General features: G+C 42.8%; 3 protein-coding genes across 7 annotated transcripts; 1 reads left to right on the forward strand and 2 right to left on the reverse strand.

The window, feature by feature from the left end:
* Nucleotides 1-371: 371 nt before the first annotated feature.
* On the forward strand, nt 372-3,260 carry LOC108126421 (FGGY carbohydrate kinase domain-containing protein). Of its 5 annotated transcripts, none has more exons than XM_070280303.1 (7): nt 372-523; nt 1,049-1,304; nt 1,504-2,369; nt 2,428-2,578; nt 2,632-2,706; nt 2,775-2,993; nt 3,063-3,260. In XM_070280303.1, exons 2-7 carry the CDS (start codon nt 1,113-1,115, stop codon nt 3,204-3,206), a joined length of 1,647 nt encoding a protein of 548 aa, XP_070136404.1. In that variant the 5' UTR covers nt 372-523; nt 1,049-1,112; the 3' UTR covers nt 3,207-3,260. The 5 variants fall into 5 exon arrangements, with proteins under 5 accessions (XP_070136404.1, XP_017098509.2, XP_070136406.1 ...); XM_017243020.3 differs by having other exon boundaries at nt 1,077-1,304; XM_070280305.1 differs by having other exon boundaries at nt 376-403; nt 1,077-1,304.
* Nucleotides 2,743-4,705, reverse strand: Mul1 (Mitochondrial E3 ubiquitin protein ligase 1). The gene is made up of 4 exons (XM_017243021.3): nt 4,517-4,705; nt 3,863-4,446; nt 3,601-3,808; nt 2,743-3,476 (listed from the first exon to the last, which is right to left on the reverse strand). The coding sequence occupies exons 1-4, from the start codon at nt 4,619-4,621 to the stop codon at nt 3,357-3,359; spliced, it is 1,017 nt and encodes a 338-aa protein (XP_017098510.2). The 5' UTR covers nt 4,622-4,705; the 3' UTR covers nt 2,743-3,356.
* Nucleotides 4,706-4,960: 255 nt separating this feature from the next.
* FoxL1 (Forkhead box L1) lies at nt 4,961-7,065 on the reverse strand. Its single transcript, XM_017242685.3, has 3 exons — nt 6,433-7,065; nt 5,509-5,764; nt 4,961-5,449 (listed from the first exon to the last, which is right to left on the reverse strand). The coding sequence occupies exons 1-3, from the start codon at nt 6,801-6,803 to the stop codon at nt 4,961-4,963; spliced, it is 1,116 nt and encodes a 371-aa protein (XP_017098174.2). The 5' UTR covers nt 6,804-7,065.
* Between the last annotated feature and the right edge of the window lie 13,976 nt (nt 7,066-21,041).

Consider the following 21,041-nt stretch of genomic DNA (forward strand, 5'->3'; position numbering starts at 1 on the left):
AGCGAATTGGCTTCTTATCTCCATTATGATGATTGAGAATTGATTGATATTGCTCATGAAGTGGAGTGGATGAAACCTAGATAATACGTCACCAACCAATAAATCTAGTTAATCAATACCATTTTAAAAGTTACATACTTCCTACAAGTGTTATCAGGGCAATATTTTTGTAAGCACCACTTTTGAACGAGGCCTTGATTTTGTATTTTATGAAAGAATTTATTCGACACATTTTAAGGCTTAAATTTAGAGCTGCCAGATACTTTTACTAAATCTTATAGGTTGAGAGCGGCATTCAGGTAAGCGTTTGTTTGATTTGAATTGAAAATGAAATGAGATAGAAATGCTCCGAGGGCTTGGGGGCAGTATGTGAGAGCGACTCGGCGCGTCTGGTTCTGGACAGGTGACGGAAAAAAGCAAAAACACGGTCTGCTTTGTGTTTGTGTTGATAAACAACCTGCGCATATTTACGAGCCGAACCTAAGCACAATATTGTTTTAATATTGGCTCTGAAAACGATCAGGTGTGCTTTCTAGTTTCAAATTTTGGTTTCGAGCAATTCTGATTTTAAATTTCAAATGTTAATAAAATCATTAAGATGGTGTGGAGTTTACTTGCAAGGTGTCAACCAATGTAGAACCTATCTGGTAAAGGCTTTGTGGTATGAGGAAGTAAATTCAATCTTTAGGGGGGAAATTATACTAGGAACATGTTTATTAAGATTATCCCCTTAATAGTGACGAAAATACAATAAAATATTCAAACCATGAAATACAAATCTCCTTAGATCCAACTGCAGTAGTTAATAAACTTGCTAATCCGGGGAGATGTTCCAAATCTCAACTAAACATGGGGCCCTCCATATTAACAAACAGTCAAACCTTGATTAAGTGTACCATAAGTGAGCCAGTGGGATCTTTAGAAACCGGTACTCGCTTTAATTTACACAAATTCTGGGCTCGTTCGGCGGCCGCATATCAGGTTGCTTATCAGTTCGCCTCCGTCGCTCAACGACTTTGGATCGCGTTTCGGTTTTTTGCATTTCTAGAGTAAATAACATTTATTTGACCGCCAAGGTGATTCGAGGCGTCTGCGACCGAGGCGGTAGTGACATGTCCAAGGCACCCGAACCATATTTTGTGGGCGTGGACGTGGGAACGGGCAGTGCCCGGGCCGCGCTGGTGGCCTCCGACGGCCGGGTTGTGGAGCAGTCGGTGCAGGAAATCAAAACCTGGACCCCGGAGCCCCACTACTACGAGCAATCCACTCAGGATATTTGGGGAGCCATCTGCAAGGTTGTGAAGGTAAGTCAGACTGAAAACTACCCTTGGGAAATAATTTTGATTGAAAATAAGGACAATCGATTCCTGGAGAACTATAATTTTCTTTTCTAAACTTTGATATTTCGATCTGTACGATCTTATATTATTTTCTTTGCGATAACCTCCGCTGGTCGTCGCTATTTCTCGAGGAGATTAGATTAACCCAGTCTCGATTTTACAGCATGTCATTGCCGGCGTCAATAAGTCACAAGTCAAGGGCATTGGTTTCGATGCTACCTGTTCCTTGGTGGTTCTGGGACCTCAGGGAGCTCCCCTGACCGTCAGCAAGACCGGAGAGCCGGAACAAAACGTGATCCTCTGGATGGATCATCGCGCCGTCCAGGAAACAGCGGAGATAAACTCCTCCAAGCATCCCCTGCTGAAGTACGTTGGTGGTCAGGTTTCCCTGGAAATGGAGGTGCCAAAGCTCTTGTGGCTTAAGAGGAATCTTTCAAAGACCTTTACCAATATCTGGCGAGTGTTTGATCTTCCGGATTTCCTAACCTGGAGGGCAACGGGTGTAGACATCCGTTCTCTCTGCTCCGTGGTTTGCAAGTGGAACTACGATGCGGCCAACCAGACCTGGAACAAGGAGTTCTTGAAGCAGGCCGATTTGGAGGAACTCACTCTGGACAATTTCGAGAAGCTGGGCAGTGATGTGCAGCCTCCTGGTAGAACTGTGGGAAAAGGCCTCTCCGAAAAGGCTGCGTCGGAGTTGGGACTTTCTCCGGGCACAGTGGTGAGCACGTCCCTAATCGATGCCCATGCTGGAGCTCTGGGAATGTTTGGGTGTCGCTCAAAGGGGTCTAGTTCATCCGACGATGTGCAGGGCAAAATGGCCCTCATCGCTGGTACCTCTACTTGCCACATGTCTATTACGCGGGATGCCTGCTTTGCCGAGGGGGTGTGGGGTCCTTACCAGGATGCCATCATCCCCGGATACTTCCTCAACGAGGGAGGACAGAGCGTTGCTGGCCATCTTCTTGATCATGTCCTTAAGACTCATGAAGCCTACACGGAGCTCAAGACCAAGCTGGGAGCAGACAAGTGAGTTGAAGACCATAAAAGACCATATTTTATAATATTTTGAATCTTTTTTTTTAAGGAATATTTACCAGCATCTTAATAAACTACTTCCCGAACTGGCTAGTGCTCGGGGCCTAGAAGAGGTGAGCTGTCTCACGGAGGATATTCATGTCTGGCCTGATTTGCATGGAAACCGGTCACCCATAGCCGATCCCACGCTACGAGGAATTGTGAGTAGTTCTAGGATATTCCTAGATCCGGGTGAATAACTCTTCCGTTTCAGATTACTGGACTGGACATGTCGCGTGGAATTGAATCTCTGGCCATTAAATACCTGGCCTTCGTTCAAGCCTTGGCTGTGAGTTTGTTTATTTTGTTCTTAAAAAGTTACGCATTTTAAAACATTAATTTTTATTTTGTTTTTAGTATGGTACACGTCATATTATTGAAAACCTTTATCATCATAAGCGAGCACCTTTCCAAACACTTCTCTTCTGCGGTGGCTTGGCCAAGAATCCTTTATACGTACAATGCCATGCGGATATTTGCAATTTGCCGGCTCTCATTCCAGATGAGCAGGAAATGGTCCTTGTGGGAGCGGCTGCATTAGGTGCCGCTGCTTCAGGACATTTTGACAGTTTAGAGGTCAGTTCTACAAATACCTTATAAACTAGATAATGTTTTAACATGAAATTTGTTTCCTTGTGCCCGCAGAAAGCCTCCAAATCCATGGGCGGCACTGGCCAGCTTTTAAAGCCGAACCCCAGGACTCTTGACTTTCATAATCGTAAGTTTAAGGTGTTCCTGCAGTTGCTAGAGGATCAGCGCCAATACAGAAACATTATGCAGGGAGAATAGAATTTTTAGTAAAGTAACACTAAATGATTTGAAAATAAATGCCATACATAAGCATTTTAAGTATAAAGGATGGGGCGCGCAGGTACACGGTAAACTGGTGAGTATTGTCGCTTTGGATGCGATTTTACCACAACACATCGATTACGTCGTCTAAGAAATGAAAGCAGCCGCCTTGGCGGCGATTTTACCACGACACACAGGGCAGGCAATCGAGATTTTCTGGGCACAGTCCTCGCAGAGACATACATGACCACAGGGCAGTAAAATAACCTGAAAGAAGACAAATTTTGTAAGTCTTTGGGATAATGGATTGAACAAATTTCCACACTTTTAAGCCAATATTTCGGACTATACGTATTACTTATAAATCCGTATTGGTCAGACAATTATTCACCTCTTTCGGGTTGGTGGAGCACACTACGCAAAGCTGATCTTCCGACATGTTCTGTGGACGACTTTTAGCTCGACGCTCCCTTCGCTCTGTCTCTAAGCGATCTCGTATTTTGGCTTCCTCCTTAAGCTGTTTTCGCCGCTTGTACATCTTTTTCGCAATGAAAGAAACCAAGATGATGGAGATGCTACCACACACAATAAGCTTTATACTGAAGGGGAGAAATCAGTTTAATAAATTAATGAGAGAGGGGAAAAACACTTACAGGGTAGCTCCCTTAGCATCCTCGAAGCGCTTGATTAGCATAGACTTTGTGGCAGTAGTTAGGAAAAGTGGACCAGCTGTAGAGGGCTGCATTCGTAAGGTGTTTCCATCCAATTCTAATTCTCCTACGGCAGTGAGGAAGCTGCCTTCCCTTAGAACTTCTTCGGTGGTTTGCAGACCCCTTTGGCGAACTCCAGAGAAGAACCCGAAGACGTGATCCATAACAGAAAGACTGGTTGGTTCGTAGTTATCGTAGACCATATCAACATCCAAGATTGCCGCCTTCAGAGCATCCATAATCTCTACGCCGTGTTCCTGATTGCGCAACTCGAATGGCATCTCATTGGCCGTCTCGTGGAGAAGCTTATGGTGCTCCGTCCAAAAGCCAGCAAATCCTCGGGTTACTCTGTGCTCGTGCAGCTTCACAATCTGTAGGACACCACTCACACTTGGGACCAGGTTGCTCCGCAACGGAACGCCAATGGGCGTCACTGTTCCGCGGATTACGGCGTAGGGTATCTTTTTATCGTGATGCTTCTCCACCACCGATTTCAAGTCCCCATCTATACCGTATTGAGGTGCAGTCTGATGAAAATTAGGATAAATTTAAAATAAAATTAAAAAATTGCTCGTCTTCCGCATTTGCAGCACCTACCTTTAGCACCTGCGCCGTGCGCTTGTATTGTATATATTCTCGCACGCATAGTCCTAGAATTACTAAATCTACGCCTAAAGCTACTGATTCATGGAGGAAGTCCATGTTTTGTACAAAAAATTGGCAATTTTTTAGTTATAAAAATACATATGTTTGCCAGAGTTGTCTTGTTTTTAATGCCGGCTTGGCAGCTGTTCGCCAGGGTTGCTAAGTGGTAACACAGGTTGAAGTGGGGGCGGGGCCGGAAGTGACCATATTATAGCGGTCTGGCAACTTCGATTTTTAAGATTTTTCCGCCAAATACCTGGGAATATTTAATAACAATTAACTTTAAGCTTTCCCAACCAAACCAATAAATAATATTCAAACTTTTTCGTCTTCAAAAACCAAAAGTATAATAACAGAGTAATTTACTTATTAATATTCTAAAACTAAGCACATTTTTTATGGCTTGCCAATAATATTGTCGATTGTGAATAATGTTGTCTTGGTTCGATTGCTCGCCACTGTGGATGAGGTCGCTGGAGCATTGGATGTTTCACCCATTAGATCCTGTAGACCCCTGAAAGAATCCCTCAGGGTGGCGGGGTCGCGTCGACTCAAGGGAGGAGTAAAAGCGCTCGGGGAATGTAGGTCGTCGTGGAGATTAGCATTATCTGATGGATTCTGAGGAGTTTTACTGGAACTGGAAGAGGCATCTGGATCGTCTGGGGACTCTCTCACTTCGTTGGTCATAGAATTTGATAAAGGACGAATACTGCTTCCGTCCACATTGAACAAACTGTTGAATCCAAGAGATACAGACAGATACTGACGGTGCAAATCTGTTATCCTATCCGAATAGTTGGGTCTATCATTGCAGAAGATGTCAAAATCATTGAGCGATTCCGTTGGGGAACGTACTTCTCCGGTGCTGTGACCATCGTTTGAATCCTTTAAGGAAAATAAGTATTTTTATAAGGCTTTATTTTTTTTTATTTTTTTAGCCTTACCTTTCCGGTTTCTCTTTCAAAGCGACTGGAGTTGGTGCAATGCCTTTGTCTACGGGTCCTCCGCCGTCGGTAGTTTCCCTGCTCGAACATATCTGATGCGGAGGAGTCCAACATCCAATAGCTACCCTTTCCGGCACTGTCGTTATCCTCAATGGTGTTTTTATCCCGAGGAACCTTCACGAAGCAATCATTTAGGGACAAATTGTGACGAATCGAGTTCTGCCATCCCTGTTTATTTTCGCGATAATATGGGAATCTATAATGAGAATAAAATAATTTTCTTAGTTTATTGTATTTTCAAAAACATTATTTAGTTTTGGCCGAGACACTATGTGTTTTATAAATTTTTGTTTATATTGATAAAGAAATCCGTTTTGGGTTTATAAACAAATGAAGAAAATGTTCTCTAAAATATTTGCCAATTTCATAAAAAGGTCATTGAAAGAAAAATACACAAATCGAAGAAGTCGGTTTTTATTTTTGAATATTTTCAGGCCTTAAAGAAAATATGTTTATATAGGAAACGTGTAAATATATAAAAAATATACACAAAAAGTATCCTCATAAAGTATACGCCCCGAAATCATTTATTTAATTCAAAGAAACGAACTCATATTTTTATGGAACAAATATACTTATATTTGCAAGAAACTCGTGTTATTTATATATTTTTGCTCATTTCCAGTATAATAAATTAACATTCAATATTTTAAATACTTAATCCCAGTTTTGGCAACCGTTTTTCCAACTGTTTTGAAATGCGTATCAGGATAAAGAGTTCTCAGTTTTTATATAAGTATAGGCGGAATTTTCGTAATGTTTATTTTGGCATTTGAATTAGACAAGACTGTCATCTAAATCTGTCTTGATTTTCGCCACGAAAATAGTATAGAAATACTTTCACAGTATTGGAAATTAACTTACTTATCCATGATAAACTTGTATATTCCGCTAAGTGTCAGCCGTTGATTTGGAGCACTACTTATAGCCATGGCAATAAGGGCAATGTACGAAAATGGCGGCTTTTCCGGCCGATGGTTGTTATGCAGGAAGGACATGGGCAAACTCCAGATGTTGTTATGCAGGGCCAGAAAGTTGTCGATTCCTTGATAGTAAAAGGCCGGAGGGAACGATCCGCACATTAGGCCTTCCATTCCCAAACCACCGACGGCACTTGGCCCTAAGGGATTGGGTGATATTTGGGCCCGGAGGTACTCAGGATTGGACAGAAGAGAGTTTACCAACTCTTCGTTATCCGGCAAAGGGGAGCCATTGGCATAGCAAGATGGTAGCATTTTTTTGGTTGTATCCTTGTGGGTTTATAGAATATAGGCCAAAAGCTTATTATCTATTCACTTTTATTTGTATTTTTGGCGTTATAACTTATTCTTAGCTTCACTGCACTTCTTTAAGGATCTTTATCCTTTTCCTTAGGGCGATATTTATTAAGAAAATTTCCTTTGTTAGTGCGAGCGCGATTTTTGACTATATGTTGCGTCAGCGAAGGAGTCCGATCGACTAATGAATGAACTCGGATATGCAGATCACTTGTAAGGCCTCCGGAGGCCCTCGTCTGTGTGTTTTGGGGAGAGCAGCGTATTGGTCTATAAATACTGAGATAAACAAACACAACTGCACAAAGATCGACACATGTTTTAGTTCATTGTGTGAGAAAGAGAGAGTTCCGAAAATTAGCAGGCAGGATCAACTGAACAGGCAGGATGTCCTTAAGAAAGGATACAAATTCTGTTAATAGTATTATATTGAAAGCTTTAATACGATTTTTAATCAAAAGTATATGAATTTTAAGTTTAAAAAATCGTATAATACTAACATAAAATATTTCCTGATTCTGAAATCATATTGTAAAAAAGTTATCCTTTGTGTTTCATAAAATATTCCCATTTATATCTTTCGAGGGGGCGTTACCTAGTATGAAGAATATTTCCCTCACTCCGTCCATGTTTATTTATGTCCAGATGCTCTCGGTGAGTCTCTTTTTCCATTTGTCTATATATCCCCGATGGGAGGAGCCAAGATCTCTTCTATATTTGTGTGTGGCTGCCGGAGAGTTCCCAATGTGTTTTGAATAATATGTAAATTCGATTTTTCAACAAATGAAAATCAAGCAAGCTTATCCAAGCATTTGCCATTTTAAAAAGGCTTTCAAAAATGGGAAATTAAATTGAAATTTTTTAAAGATATTTTTCTAGGAAAATTTTAAAAATAGTGTAGTTTGGTTTTGTCTTGTAATTGTGTAAGAAATAATTGTAATTTTGAGGAATTCTTACAACATATATTTTCCAGGAAAATATCTTTAAAATATGTGACTTGAAAGCTTTAAAATATTTTGTTTATAATTCAACAACCTTGTATCTTTACCAAAAGTTACTTGGCCAAGTATTTTGTAAACATTATTAGAGTAAAAAGATTTCCTAGAAGTACTTTATTTAAACACTTTCCTGGATAACAGCTGCCTCAGATAATGCCGGAGGTCGCATTATCTCGCCATAGTCCCTTGACATTGCTATCTCGAGGAATTCCGATTCCTTTCCGATTTTACGACTTTTCGTAGAGAAAGCAGTACGGAGAGCAGTCTGTACGTCAAGTACGCAATTTTCCCGATGAAACGAAAGTCTCGGTCTATATCTTAAAAGGTCGTAAAATAATTTTGTATACATTTCAAACAGGACTACGATCGATTTTTACGATCTTTTCATTCTCAAGTAGAAAACAGAGATCATTTGAAAGAAATAAAAACATTGAGCGCAAATACCCAAGCAATTGAAGTTCTTTACATTCACATATGTGGACTTGGTGGATGCCACAAAGGATTCTTCACGCTCTCATCCGCTTTATTCAAATTTTACGATCGCTTACCGCTGGAAAAATGGGTCATAAAACAACAGGGTTATCCTACGGGCATGCCCCTGGCTGATACTCTGATTCCCATTGATCCCGGGGCCTCACATTCGAGAGATGTCATGGCCCGGTCCGGGTCTTTGGTTGCTTATTTTTAGACCTATGCTGGGAATAGTATTGGAAACAAATATTGTTTTTTATGGCTCGGCCCATGGTTTTGGTTTGGTCTAGTACGCAATACTAATGTTTTTAGTCTGAAACAATGTTTTCTTTTGGTTTCTCTATATATTTTTTGACGGATCGGTCGTCCTAAGCCATAAAACGCGGTGGATCTGTTTGTTTAGTTCATCGCCCCTCCCCCATCAGCCCTCGACCGCAGCTTAATCGCTTGTAATTGCATTTACATAGTTATAGTTTAGGGCGTGACTAGCGGTGTTGTTGTTCCCGTTGTCATCGCTTGATTTACGCACTCGCACCCGGACGGGATTATGGATCAAAAGTCATTATAAACACAGTCATACCTCACTAATGAGTGCATGTGTACATTTTTCCATAGTGAACTATCTAAATGAAACGAGTATTGCGATAATACATAATTTTATCATTCATTTAGAATATAATAAATATCTTTAAAAGCCTTCAGGACCTTTTTAAAATAAATTTGTATAATAAGTCCCATCATCTTTAAGTTATAGAATAGTAGTAGTTAGTACCAAAGTCCCACTGTACTATTTTAGATGCAAGGCACACACTCCAAGAAAAATACATTTGGAGTGCCACTCGACACCTTGTCAAAATTTGATTTAATCACTCGACACTCCGCAGCTTCTGGAGAGATCAAAGACAACAAATCATCGATCAGCACGGATTTTTGTTGTGGCTGTGCTCAACAACCCAGTGATTTGTCAAAATTCAATGGGGTTCCCCATTCCCGACCGTCATCGAAGGCATTAACATCTAGTAGAGCCTATTTATAGGGGCCGTAAAATGCAGTATACCTCGGCGGGATTCCGGCTGGCTCTGGTGCTCTGGTGCTCCGGCGTCCGGGACTATTATGAGCGTGTTGTTGTTTGACAACAAATACGGCGGAGCCCCAAACTGCCACTTCCCCCTGCGTTCGTTACACATCATTGACAGCAAATTATCCACATTACCTGAATTGTCAGACCGGTCGCCCATTAGCCATTACGGCGGTGTGAACGTGACCTTTGCCGGCCATTAAATGGCACACTTTGAGTCCAACGCTGGATTCCCGTGGCCCAGCGTCCCGGAATCGGAAATTTATGCGATTCTTGACACTAGTTGCGTGGCATCGCCGCAGTTCTCCTCCGGTTCCTCCAGTACTTCCATGTTCCCGGTCTCCTGTGCTTCAGGAGATTGCCGGTTCGGTTCTGGAGCAAATGAAATGCGTGAGGCAATAAAGTGGTTGTTGACCTGTGACGGTGACGGTGGCGGTGGCGGTGACTCTGGAGTTGCCATTGGCTTCCATCGGCGGCGGCAAAAGTTATTTGTTGGTAACAGGTGTTGGCCATCGCGTAATCACGGCCATTCCGACTCGGCAGGGCAGAAAGGGTTGGTGTTAATTAATGGCAAGTTTCAAGTCGATAGCGGTAAGCGAAAACAATAATTTATTTACCTATTGTACTTGTCCGGACGGCGGTCTGAGGACTGCGGATGCCGGAGGACTTGATTTGTGTCCTCGGGACCTTTGCGGTTCTAAGACTTTCGATTACTGTCTGGCACGGGATGAAAGTAAATGGCCAATTTTAATTACAGCTACTGATTGCAGTCAGACGCTCTTCCAGAATATATTTCCAACAGATACCTGAAAAGAAGTTCTGAAATTTCTGAAGTTTCTTACCCAATTTAAAGGAATCTCGGATAACCTGAGTAGCTGATTGTATAATACTTTAATCCACTTGAAACCACAATTATTTGTTATTCTCCCGCACTGACAGCAGCTCATTTGCACTTGAAAAACCTATCAATTGAGTGATAACTTGGTACAGGCAACTTCCTTGTTGTTTTCCCATCTTCAAAAAGAGCAATCTGTACACAAATCGAAATTGCCAGATTCCCCCAGAATCGCTCCCCCCGAAGCCACGGGAATCGCATAGATTATTATTTCGTATTACTCATATTGATTTCCAGCCGCAAGAAGAAAAGTTTTATGGAGGCCAGGCAGCAGGAGCTTACATGGCTGCCGGATGTATTTGTGTTTGAAAAAAAAAACGAAGAAAATACTTGAGGAAAAGTGAGAATAAAAACATAAAGCCAGGCACTCACATTGATTGCTTTCCTGGCCAAGCGAATGAATCAAGTGAAAATGTGAATGAATTTCGCACGTTTTAAGTGCCAAATTATCGGGTGCTCACTGGCGCGCCGGCGGAAAGGAATATCATCATCAAACAGTTCTCCTGCACAGGTTTAAAAACAATAAACTTTCAACAATCGGCAAACAGGCATTTGTTGTACTCTAGTACTCTTGCTCTCGCTAATGTTTGTTTATTTGTTTAAATTTAGAATATCGACCACATTAAAATAGCAACAGCTTCTTCAAAAGCTTCTCAAGTGGCCGGCGCGGCCCATTAAACAGATTTCCAAGATGTATTATGGCCTATGTGTTATGGCCTCAGCCCCAGCCTCAGCCCCAGCCCCAACTCCGCAATCCCTCATCCTGACTATCCCAGTACCGAGTATCTAGTGCTGGGGTTGACCCCGCGGGTAATTTGCACTTCAAAGCGGTAAAGAGCGGAGCCCGAGCCCCTGCAATCTGTTTATGCCATCAAGTGGGCCAGCTGGTGGCCCCCAAAAAAGATCTATGGCATTTATGAGTAAGTGTGCGGGGCTATCGGCGGCTACCACGGGGATTCCACGAGTGCCATGTGCTAATGAGCCAGTCAGACAGTTCGAACACGAGTTCCCCCAGAGCCCCAGACCACCAGTCCGCGGTATTTCCTGATTCCCGAACTCCCCATGGCCCTCGGGCCCCATCTAATTATCGCGCATTATCCCGGACGGTAAGTGAAATAATCTGGCAGTGGCTCAAAACCAAGAACGTCTGTCTACGCACCTGACATGCCATTTTCCATATACCACTCTCCACTTGCCACTTTTCACTTGCTACTTGCTGCTTGCCACTTGCCACCGAGATTCCTTCCATCATCGATCCTTGTCGCGTTGGCTAAAGCAGCTGTCAAATCTCCAGTTGACAGCCACTTTCATTTCGATGCATTATTAAAATACAGGCACTGGCAACATCCTGACACCGACACCTCCCCAAGGACCTGCACTGCAACAAACAGGAAGCACAGGATGCCACATGAAAGCAAAGTTTGTTTCACACATTCAGGATTTAGTTTCAGGATTGTATATTTTTTTAGCAAAAGTTTTGATTATTTTATAAACAATTTAAACAAATTTATAAACTAGATAGGACTCTTCCACACAATAAATCATAATGTGGCACATTTTTAAATATATATTTTAATAAATCTAATTATTACATAAACTAGTTTTGTAAATATTTCCCCACCCTCTCCATACAGAATTTAGACTGCTTTGCATATTTTGCCAAGTGCATCGCCAATTGAAATCCCCGTCACCTTGCCACACACCCATGCCACCGTGTGGGGCAGCCAGGTGAGCCAAAGCAAAAGCCAAAGCCCGGCGCAGACATCTTGGCGACTGTCGGAGGCAACTCTGTTTATTTTTCATGGGATAGTCAGAGGCACCCGGGCAGGAGGAGGACGGTGTTGCTCTTTGGGGTTGGGAGGTGTTGCTGCTGCACTTGGCACTCGGTTGCTGGTGCTGCTGCGTCTGCTATTTATGTGTGTTGTGTGTTTGTATGTAAATACAAGTACGCAAACTTCATGCAGAGCTCCCTGCAGCCCCTTCCAGCCCTCTATACTCCGGTTTTTGAGTCCGGAACACACGCATCGCATCGGCAACAAAGGCACGTGTAAACAACCGGAGCTAGTCGGCTGCCCTCTCCAGCGATTTTTCAGCCCCCAACCCATCCATAACCCATGCCCCCATCCGTTTATAAGTGACGATATAACAAGAATGCGGCAACACTTGTTGCCACATCGAAGTTCCTATACCCTCCAGGCCACAACGATATCCGAGGGCTGGGAACAATGAAACTCGCTCTCTAACTCCCATTGGGAGATTCAATTTGGAGGCCAAACTTGGCCTAAACTGATAAAACACAGAGCCTTTATGCACACAACTTTCATATCTTGGCTTTCGCCACTTATTTCCCTCTCAGTTTTTTCCTTCATCTAGGAGGGGGCGAAACAAAGGACCTTAAAGGGAGCAAAAATGCGGAAGGGATAAGCCAGGATGCCAAGAGAGTCTGGCAAATATAGTTTTAAATTTTTAGCACTTGATATGAGTTCATTATACAAAGGGGTTTATAGAAGGGCTTATTTTAAATATCTAGAACGCATATGTTGGACTTCAAGAGTTAATATTACGCTATTATTATAAGAACATATGGTGTTATAGATTATAATAGTATAGATTATAGACTTTAATATTTTCCTGGAAAATTTAAAGTTAATACCCAATTGTCAGGGACGAAAGTCTAATTTAATTACTAAAAAGATTTCCAAAATATCTAAAAGATTTATAATTTTGTTAAAACCATTTATAATTTTACCAAAAACTTGACTCTTTAAAGTTCAAAGTCAAGATACAAGCTGTCCATATATCCGTGCGACCTTTTGCGTAAAATAGTTAATATTGACCCCCATTTGTTACCAATTTTTTGTAGCCGTTCCCAAGCAAGTGGCTCTGGAAATGTCAGAGTTCACCACAAAACTGTTCGCACCCGCTGGCGTAGAGTGCATAATAAAAAGGGCATCTACGTATGAATATTTTTTATTCCAAAATGCAGGCCGTCGAGGCGTGGCGCGGCAGACAGAGTGGCGTCAAAAGTTGGCCCAGTCTGTGGGGATGTTTCCACGGGGGATTGCCACATCCATACATACACGTACTTTGTGGTGGAGTGGAAGTGGGTGGCTGGAGAAGACGTGTGCATGTGCAGGCTCCGGAATCGTCCGGAATCGGAGAATCAGAACCAAAATCAGAACTCGGGGACTGAGAATGTTATGAAAACAACGGCGGCCAAAAACCACTTGGCACGGGCCGCACCTCGTTGTAGACCCCCATGGTAAATGGCCGACAGTTTGATATGCGGTTTGGCAGAGCCAGCAAAATATCAGTTTGCCGTTTCCAGTTTGCAGTTTTCAGTTTTCAGCTTTTGGATTTCAGGAGCTCCACAGAAACAGAACCTGGGAGCGGATTTAATTTTCCATGGCCGAAAAATATATTCAAAAATGTGTACTTTGCGGGTGGGTGGTCCGGTCTGGCATTGGGGCTGGTAGGGGCAACTCAGCTCGTCAAATGTTTACAAGCAAATATGCCACATCATCAGTGGCACAGTGGCACAACCAACGCTCTGACGTTCTTCAACTCTCTCCAGGAATCTCTATATGGATTCAGCTTTTGGCCATCCACTAGTTAAGCCAGAAAAGCCGGAAAGGGGCAACAGGGGAGACAATAAGTTGGAATTCGCTTTGATCTTTTCGCACTTTTAAATGTTTGAGAAATCTTTGTAAAGGCATGAATCGGATTTCGAAGAACCAATAAAAAATTAATGGCAGCCCGTCTGTTGTTCTTGTTACTATACTATGCTGCTGTGGCTGCTGGATGTGTTTCTTCTCTGTTTTTCAGTTGCTATTTGTTTTTTAAATTTTCTGTTTGATAAAGCGCACCACAAACAAAATGGGTGGCAAAAATAAATCCTACCCCACCCCCCAGCCACTGCCGCCAGTGGAAATAAATACGTGTTTAGGGGCACAGAGATGTGCAACTAGTTCTATGGAAAACCCACTACCATCCCCATACCACACCATTCCCATTCCCCACCCTAGAGATCTCTTCCAGTTTCCATCCCAGACTCCCTGATTTACATTTGATTCGATTGGAGAAGTCGGAAATCTTCGGCAATTGCAGATTAATGCCCTGACAGCTGCCTCCTGGCGAAAGTCCTGGCTCTGCACTACACTGAAACAACTTATTGGCTGGAAACTTTTCATTAAAATTTTCCTCTGATCAGGGTTGTAAATATTTTGCAACCCAGAAAGCAATGTTTATTTGGTAGATTTTTATGATCTATGTTTTGTCATTTATTGGTTTTCCCAAAATAGTTTTAAACAAATGGAAAATAATACAAGATGACCTCAAAACAACATGTGCCAACTACTACCCCCTGTTTGTAAATAAAATAACACGTTTTTCGCTTAGTGCCACTGAGAAACGACAGGCTCTTCTCAGGTGTCAGGATACTTTGCTCTGATTAGATAAACATTTTGGGGAAATGTGTTAAGCCTTGTTTGGCTTTTGTTTTCGGATGGGCGTGGCATGGCGTGGCGCGGTCGGGGTGGGTGGGACGGGCCGGTGGGCTGTTGGCCGATTGCCTTTAAAGCCAACTTTCTGCGGGCCAAGACAGCGCTGCGCAAATGGCATTTTTATTGAGCCATTAAAATTTCTCCCCGGCCTGTTCCGAGGGCCTCCTGTTTGCTCCTGTACTTAAGATGGCCATATCTGGCGGCCAGGACTTGCCCACCCTGCCTCGTCCTGCACCGCCGTTGCCATTTTGATTAACGTTCTACTGATGCTCGTTTTCTCCGTTGTTCCTCCTTTTTTTTTTTGTATTTGTGGGCTTTTTTGCGTGCCCGCAAAAATCCCACCTAAGGGGATAAAGTTGTGAAATATTTTGGGATTTGCGCGACTTAGAGTTGTCCCATTCCCCACTCCCACTCCCAGACCCATTCCCGGTCCCAATTTCGAATCGCTGTAGGTGATTAGGCAACAATCCATATTTCTTGCGGCCAGCAATGGCCAGCAACTGCTACCATTTTTTCCCGCTTGGTGGCACTTTTTCCTCTTTCGGGGACCGCTAAAGATTTATGTACATATTTGTTTGGCTGCTGTTCCTGGCTGGTTGGGAATTTGGTGCTCATTAGCTGCAGCCCTCCAGTGGGTAAGAGTCCTTCTCCTCCCACCCCCACTTACACCAATTTTCACCTGGGGGCGTGTGCGTGTGCTTATCACATGAATGTCATTACGCACCTCCCGCCCACTCTGGGCCATAACTTTTTGCCCCCATCTCGGGCTCAGACCTCAAGTCCCCACAGCCCTTCAAAGGGAAAGGAGAAAGTGCGAATGCGAATGCGAATACGAATGGGAATACGTGAGTTCTGCAAGTTATGTGCGTGTAAGTGAATGAAATTACCGTAAGGCATTTAACCAATGCAGGGAAAGACTCTCTCCTGCCTGGCGGAATAGATACATAAATGACAATGCCGTGGATATTCAGCCGCAAAACGTTTAAAGACGCAGCTCAGCACTTGGCATAAAAATGCTGCCTAGGATTGCCATTGCCATCCTCCCATCCTCCCGTCCACCCACCACACCCTTAAGCCCCCATCACGTAACCCCCTCCTAGAAATTTCTTGACTGGTTGTCTTTCTCTTCTGCAAAAGGCGCGCTTATCGTTTTGACAGGAATATCTGCGCTTTCTAAATGCCGACGCCGTCGTTTATGACGCTGACTGCGCTTACGATTGAGTCTGCCTGCCTCCCTGGCTCCCAGCCCCCTGCCCACTGCCTAGCCCGCCCTCTCCTACCGGTTTTAGCCATCCTGAGGAACCTTCTTTTGTCGCCGTAAAAACGTGCTGTGCCTGGTTGTTACTTTAATGGCTTTTACTCCCCACGAATCCCGGAGTCGTCAGGCGAATTATGGAAGCTGCCGTCGCCGCCATCGCCATCGCCTTCGCCATCTTCCAGCTTCATCTCTACATCGCCATCGTCATCACTGGTGGTACTGGTGCACTGGAAGAAAGTCGGTTCTATTGCTACAGCATTCATATTCCAAACTTCCATCTTTTGATGGATAATGAGCTCAAAAAAGGGATTCTTCTAGGAATTATTATTCTGAAACATCTGATATCCATTCTTTTCTAAAAAAAGCTGTTTTAATTTCAACTCTTGGATCTTCAACTTCAACACAGGGATCTTAAATCTCTCCTTTTGCTTTAACAATTATATTTTAATAGATATATTAAACTTAAGAACTACCTCTAAATGAAACTTAAAATAGTAAACAACTTCAAATATATTACAAAATATTTCGTTTCTAAAATACGTTTTTTTTAAGCTATGAAATATTTGAATTATGATTTTTCTACGTGTGGCATCTTCATCTTGGGGCTTCCTCCGGTGGCTGGCTTTGTTTTTCAGCACTTTGGCGTGCCTGCGTGTGTATTTAATAGTCTGTGGTTTGACATTGACTGTCGGGGCCCTTCTATATACGCATCTATACACCCGCAAAGAATTATATACAAATATACATAAACTGCGGGGCATTAAGGTCGCTCAAGTTGTAATCTGGGCGAAAGGGCGTCGATTCCGTGGGGATCAGAGATCCAATGCTACCTGCCCCAGTTCTATGTTCAGGTTCCTCCTTCACCCCTTTGGGGGTGTCAGCGTTTCGATTATCGTGTCAAATTTTAATTACTCAAATTACAACTCGGCTTTTTATGCCCGCGACTTACTTCCTCTTTAATGTCCTGAGCGCAAAAAAGTAGAGCTGGAGAGGTGGAGCCTCCAGCCCCAGCCACCAGCCTCCCAGTTTTCCCCTATTTTTCCCATTTTCCCTGAGTTGTCAACGCTGTCACAATGTCTCTCTTGGTCATTAAACATCCGACTCTGAGGAGGCGTGGATTTGTGGCGAAATTTTAAAGCCTGTTAAATAAGTGAAATAATTGACCCGAGGTGGAATTCCAGGCAGTCCCGGCCGTCCGGGAATGTGGCCGAGATTTACTGGCAGAGACACCGGCTAACAAAGGATTTGGGGCGGGCCATTTAATCAAAAATCTGATGAATGTCCCATCAAAAATGGTCGAATAAAGTAGTTTTAACTAAAGGAAAATATAATAATTCCTTTAATTCAAAAGCAATAAAAATAGGGCTTTATATTTGATTAAAAATTGTAATTAATTACCTGCTATTTAAAAAGTTTTTATGATTAATTGATGAGACTCTCTTTCTCCTAAGTTCAACTCTTTGTCCTTCAAAGAAACTTAAATTATCCTTCCTAATTTCTATGCTAAACCTCCAATAATAGTAACCAAGTTATTTTAAGATCCTAGACCTCTCCAATGTGGTAATAAGACACCGATTTTAATAAGCAATAATAAAGACTGATTGTGAAATACAATCCAGAGCTCAGCTACTAAGGGAAATGAAGCAATCAAGACCCTAAGCTCCTCTTAAAGCATTTTCTTCTCAATTTCATAAATTTTATCCCTATCTCCGCTAATGCATTTAACGATTAAAAAGGACCCTTTTCCAGAGTTCATCAATTCGCTGGCGAATTTGACACGCATTTCGGTCTATTAACCAGAACAAACCATATCAAAAAGGATTCTCAAGGCAACCAGTAGCCAGTGGCAGCCAAAAAATATCTCCGGCTATCTATCTTTGGTTTAAAATCGCCAAAAAACGTGCCATGGATTGAGTTATGACTGGCGAGGACGAGGGCTGACAGTGGCGAGGGGAGAAGGTAGAAACAGATAGCCCAAAGGATCTTATCCTCAGCGACTTAGGCCGCGTTAGTCCTTTAATATGCCAAGATTGACGTCGATTATGCATTAATAGGACACGCACTATAAATAACGCGCCTTTGGCCCTAGCGAGCGTCCTGTCGTGACGTCTATGGGCCTAATGAAGGCTTTTTTGCAGCATTCAGGATTTCAGGATCTCGGCATTTCAGCATACGTTCCACGTAGTCGCCTGGGGGGAACGAGTGAAAAAAGAGGCAGCTAAAGAAGTGCACTGAGGGAAAAGTAAGATGGCTTTTATTAGAGCTAGGCAATTGAAGGATACTCAGGGAGTCAAAGGCAGAAATGGTAATGAACTTTTGCATACTCCCATTTATCTTAAAATCTACATCCACTTCCGAGGATTCTTAATTTCCTGCCACTTTGTTTGCCGGTTTTTCCGACAGTGCACTAGGCGTCACCACCCATTTCGAATTTTGCGCTGACATTGATTGATTATAAATCGGCATACATTGCAAATCCAAAGAGAGGACAATAACAAACCAGGCTCGACTGCTCCTTGTGTTGCTGCTGCTGTTGCTTATCCTTTGTGTTGCCGCTGCGGTTGCCTTTGTTTGGCCTGTGACAGCTTTTAATCTGGCACGAGGCGCAGCAGCAACACCAACACTAGAAGTAGCAACAGCAGCAGCAGCAACAATAATAATAGCAGCAGCAGTGGCAGTGGCAGCAACAACAATGGCCAGAACAGAGTGCCAAAGTGGTTGGGACTGTGCGGCATATTTGAAAATCACTTTAGTTCATATTTCGGACGCACAGCCTGGGACCTCAGCCAGTTGTCATTGCGTCCTAATGCCTGTCCGGAGCGTTAATGATGCGGTTGCTGGTCAACCGCACCAGTAGCCGCAGTCGCACCCGCTCTATTGGAGGATTCAGTCTGAACACTGGCTGGGGCGGGAGGCCCTGGTGGGGTGGTGGTGGCGATGTTGCTTGCCATCACCATCCATCGATCTCCGCCCGCTTGTCCTTCACGCAATTTACATAATGGCCGGCTCCTGATGCAGGGAGAGATGCTTTCAGCAACAAAAACAACAGCGCCAATGGGCAGCCGTTGATGGCACGTTTTTGATTTCAATTGCTATTGCCAGTAGTTTCACTTGACTTTATGTTCTCCTGCTTCTCATCCCTAAACGAGTGCACTTAAAAAAAGAGGGAGTTAATAAAGTTATGGTAATTATGCCCACACATAACATACATACATACTTGTGCTAGGAAGTCTATGGAAGCGGGAAATTATAGGGACCTAAACATACAGGCGCTTTAGAGTTTAGTTTCGATAATTTGGCTTTAATATTACTTAATTCTTTAGACTAATTTAGTAACAAATTGTTACCAATTGTTATATGTTACTAGATGAAAAGACTTGGTCATCCTTTAAGCAATTTTCATTCTATGAAACACACTTCTTGCTTAAACTTAAAGTTATTCTTTATTATTAGGAATATCTTGCTTATTTTTTGAAAAACAATGTCTTTTCCAGACTTTTGTTTTAGCTCTAGATTTGACTCAGAACTTTGACTAAACCCTAGACTACTCTCTAAGCTTATCGAAACAAAATTAGATTTTCCTCAAGTGTACATTTCTATCTCCTTGATTTTTGCTCTGCTGTGATGTCTGGCCTATATAGGTTGCTTGGCGCCATTTTATGTACGTAGCAAAACAAAAGTTATGGCCCGATTTTCCCTATCGCCTATGTCTCTCGGCCCCGCCCAATTTTTTGGCTACGGCTCTGGGGTTTTGGGTCGGGGGCGTTCTGGTAACAAGTGGGACATTTGCCAGTTTGCCTTGTCCTGTTGTTATTGTCCTTGTTGTTGATGTTGCTGGCAGCAATAAAAACAAGCAAAAAATGTTGACGCCACCCTTTTTTTCCGGCTGTCGTCTTCGTTCCCTTTTGGTTTTAGTTTGCTGTTGGTACAAAGTTACGCATCTAATAGGAAATCGGCATAAGTATATGTGTACACAATGGAAATCCTAGTTTTTCTTATCCCATTCCCAAGCCCAATTCCAATCCCAATCCCTATCCCGAGACCCAATGATAATTTTAAGCAAACGAGCCAGCATCGGAGAAGGAGGACTCAAAGTCAATTACGTGGCGCTTTCACAAATCTTTCCAGCCGCCAGGACAATCGTGTTGAGGACTCGGGTGTGGGGTATTAAGGAAGTTGGGGATGCTATGGCAAATTAATAGAGAACACCCGCACACCCCCCACACGCACACACTCTCACACATGAGCTCGTAAAATGTAATGTCATAAGTGCTGCGCTGAACCTAAAACATTCCGCTTAACGCAACCTCCATACCATTTCGATGGCCTCCAACCCCCACTCAGGTTTTCTATCCTCCATTCCGTAGTCTGATAATAGCCATGTGAGAATCCCAGCCAGGAGTGTCAGGACTTTGGGATGCCCAGTGTTTAAAGACAGATTCCAAATACTCTTAATCTTTAATAAAACTGGAAAAGTGAAAGGAATTGGCTCGGTAATACCTTAAACTTTAAAGTTTGAAGTATGGGATTATCGACTTTTCTAGGAAATTACTCTTCTCCACAAGTATTTGGAATATTTAGAAAGCAAATAACTCAGAATCCTTTTAGGGGTAGGGTAGGAAATCAGTTTAATGTTAACCGATTTTCAGGATCATCTCAAAAAAGGAGAGCTCCCTATATCATAAACCTATGATACAAGTTCTTTATCTTTGGGGTTTATATTTTCAGAATTATAGAATAAAATCCTGGGAGAACCAATGTTTCTAATTAATTTACAAGTAATTAAAGAAATGTAACCTTCTCTATCATTCTACTTATCGAAGTTAAAAACAATCCGTGATAGCCATATGCCCCGAAATCCGTAAGCCAGCTTAATTCCCGGGAAGTGGCTTTAATGACAAGGGTAAACTTATTTCAACCTAACCGCCTTCCATGCATCCAACATACCCTTAGTGTCGCCAGAGAAAGTAGCTTCCTCCACTGGAGGCATCTCTTTC

The sequence above is a fragment of the Drosophila bipectinata genome, chromosome 3L, assembly GCF_030179905.1.
Source record: "Drosophila bipectinata strain 14024-0381.07 chromosome 3L, DbipHiC1v2, whole genome shotgun sequence".
Lineage (NCBI taxonomy): Eukaryota > Metazoa > Arthropoda > Insecta > Diptera > Drosophilidae > Drosophila > Drosophila bipectinata.

Coding starts and splice junctions, on each gene's coding strand:
- LOC108126421 (XM_070280303.1), top strand. CDS start 1,113: ATGTCCAAGGCACCCGAACCATATTTTGTGGGCGTGGACGTGGGAACG. Junction 1,305..1,503: donor CCATCTGCAAGGTTGTGAAG/GTAAGTCAGACT, acceptor TCGATTTTACAG/CATGTCATTGCCGGCGTCAA. Junction 2,370..2,427: donor ACCAAGCTGGGAGCAGACAA/GTGAGTTGAAGA, acceptor TTTTTTTTTAAG/GAATATTTACCAGCATCTTA.
- Mul1 (XM_017243021.3), bottom strand. CDS start 4,621: ATGGACTTCCTCCATGAATCAGTAGCTTTAGGCGTAGATTTAGTAATT. Junction 3,809..3,862: donor GATGCTAAGGGAGCTACCCT/GTAAGTGTTTTT, acceptor TCTCCCCTTCAG/TATAAAGCTTATTGTGTGTG. Junction 3,477..3,600: donor GCTCCACCAACCCGAAAGAG/GTGAATAATTGT, acceptor GTCTTCTTTCAG/GTTATTTTACTGCCCTGTGG.
- FoxL1 (XM_017242685.3), bottom strand. CDS start 6,803: ATGCTACCATCTTGCTATGCCAATGGCTCCCCTTTGCCGGATAACGAA. Junction 5,765..6,432: donor TACAAGTTTATCATGGATAA/GTAAGTTAATTT, acceptor TTCTCATTATAG/ATTCCCATATTATCGCGAAA. Junction 5,450..5,508: donor TTGAAAGAGAAACCGGAAAG/GTAAGGCTAAAA, acceptor TTTTCCTTAAAG/GATTCAAACGATGGTCACAG.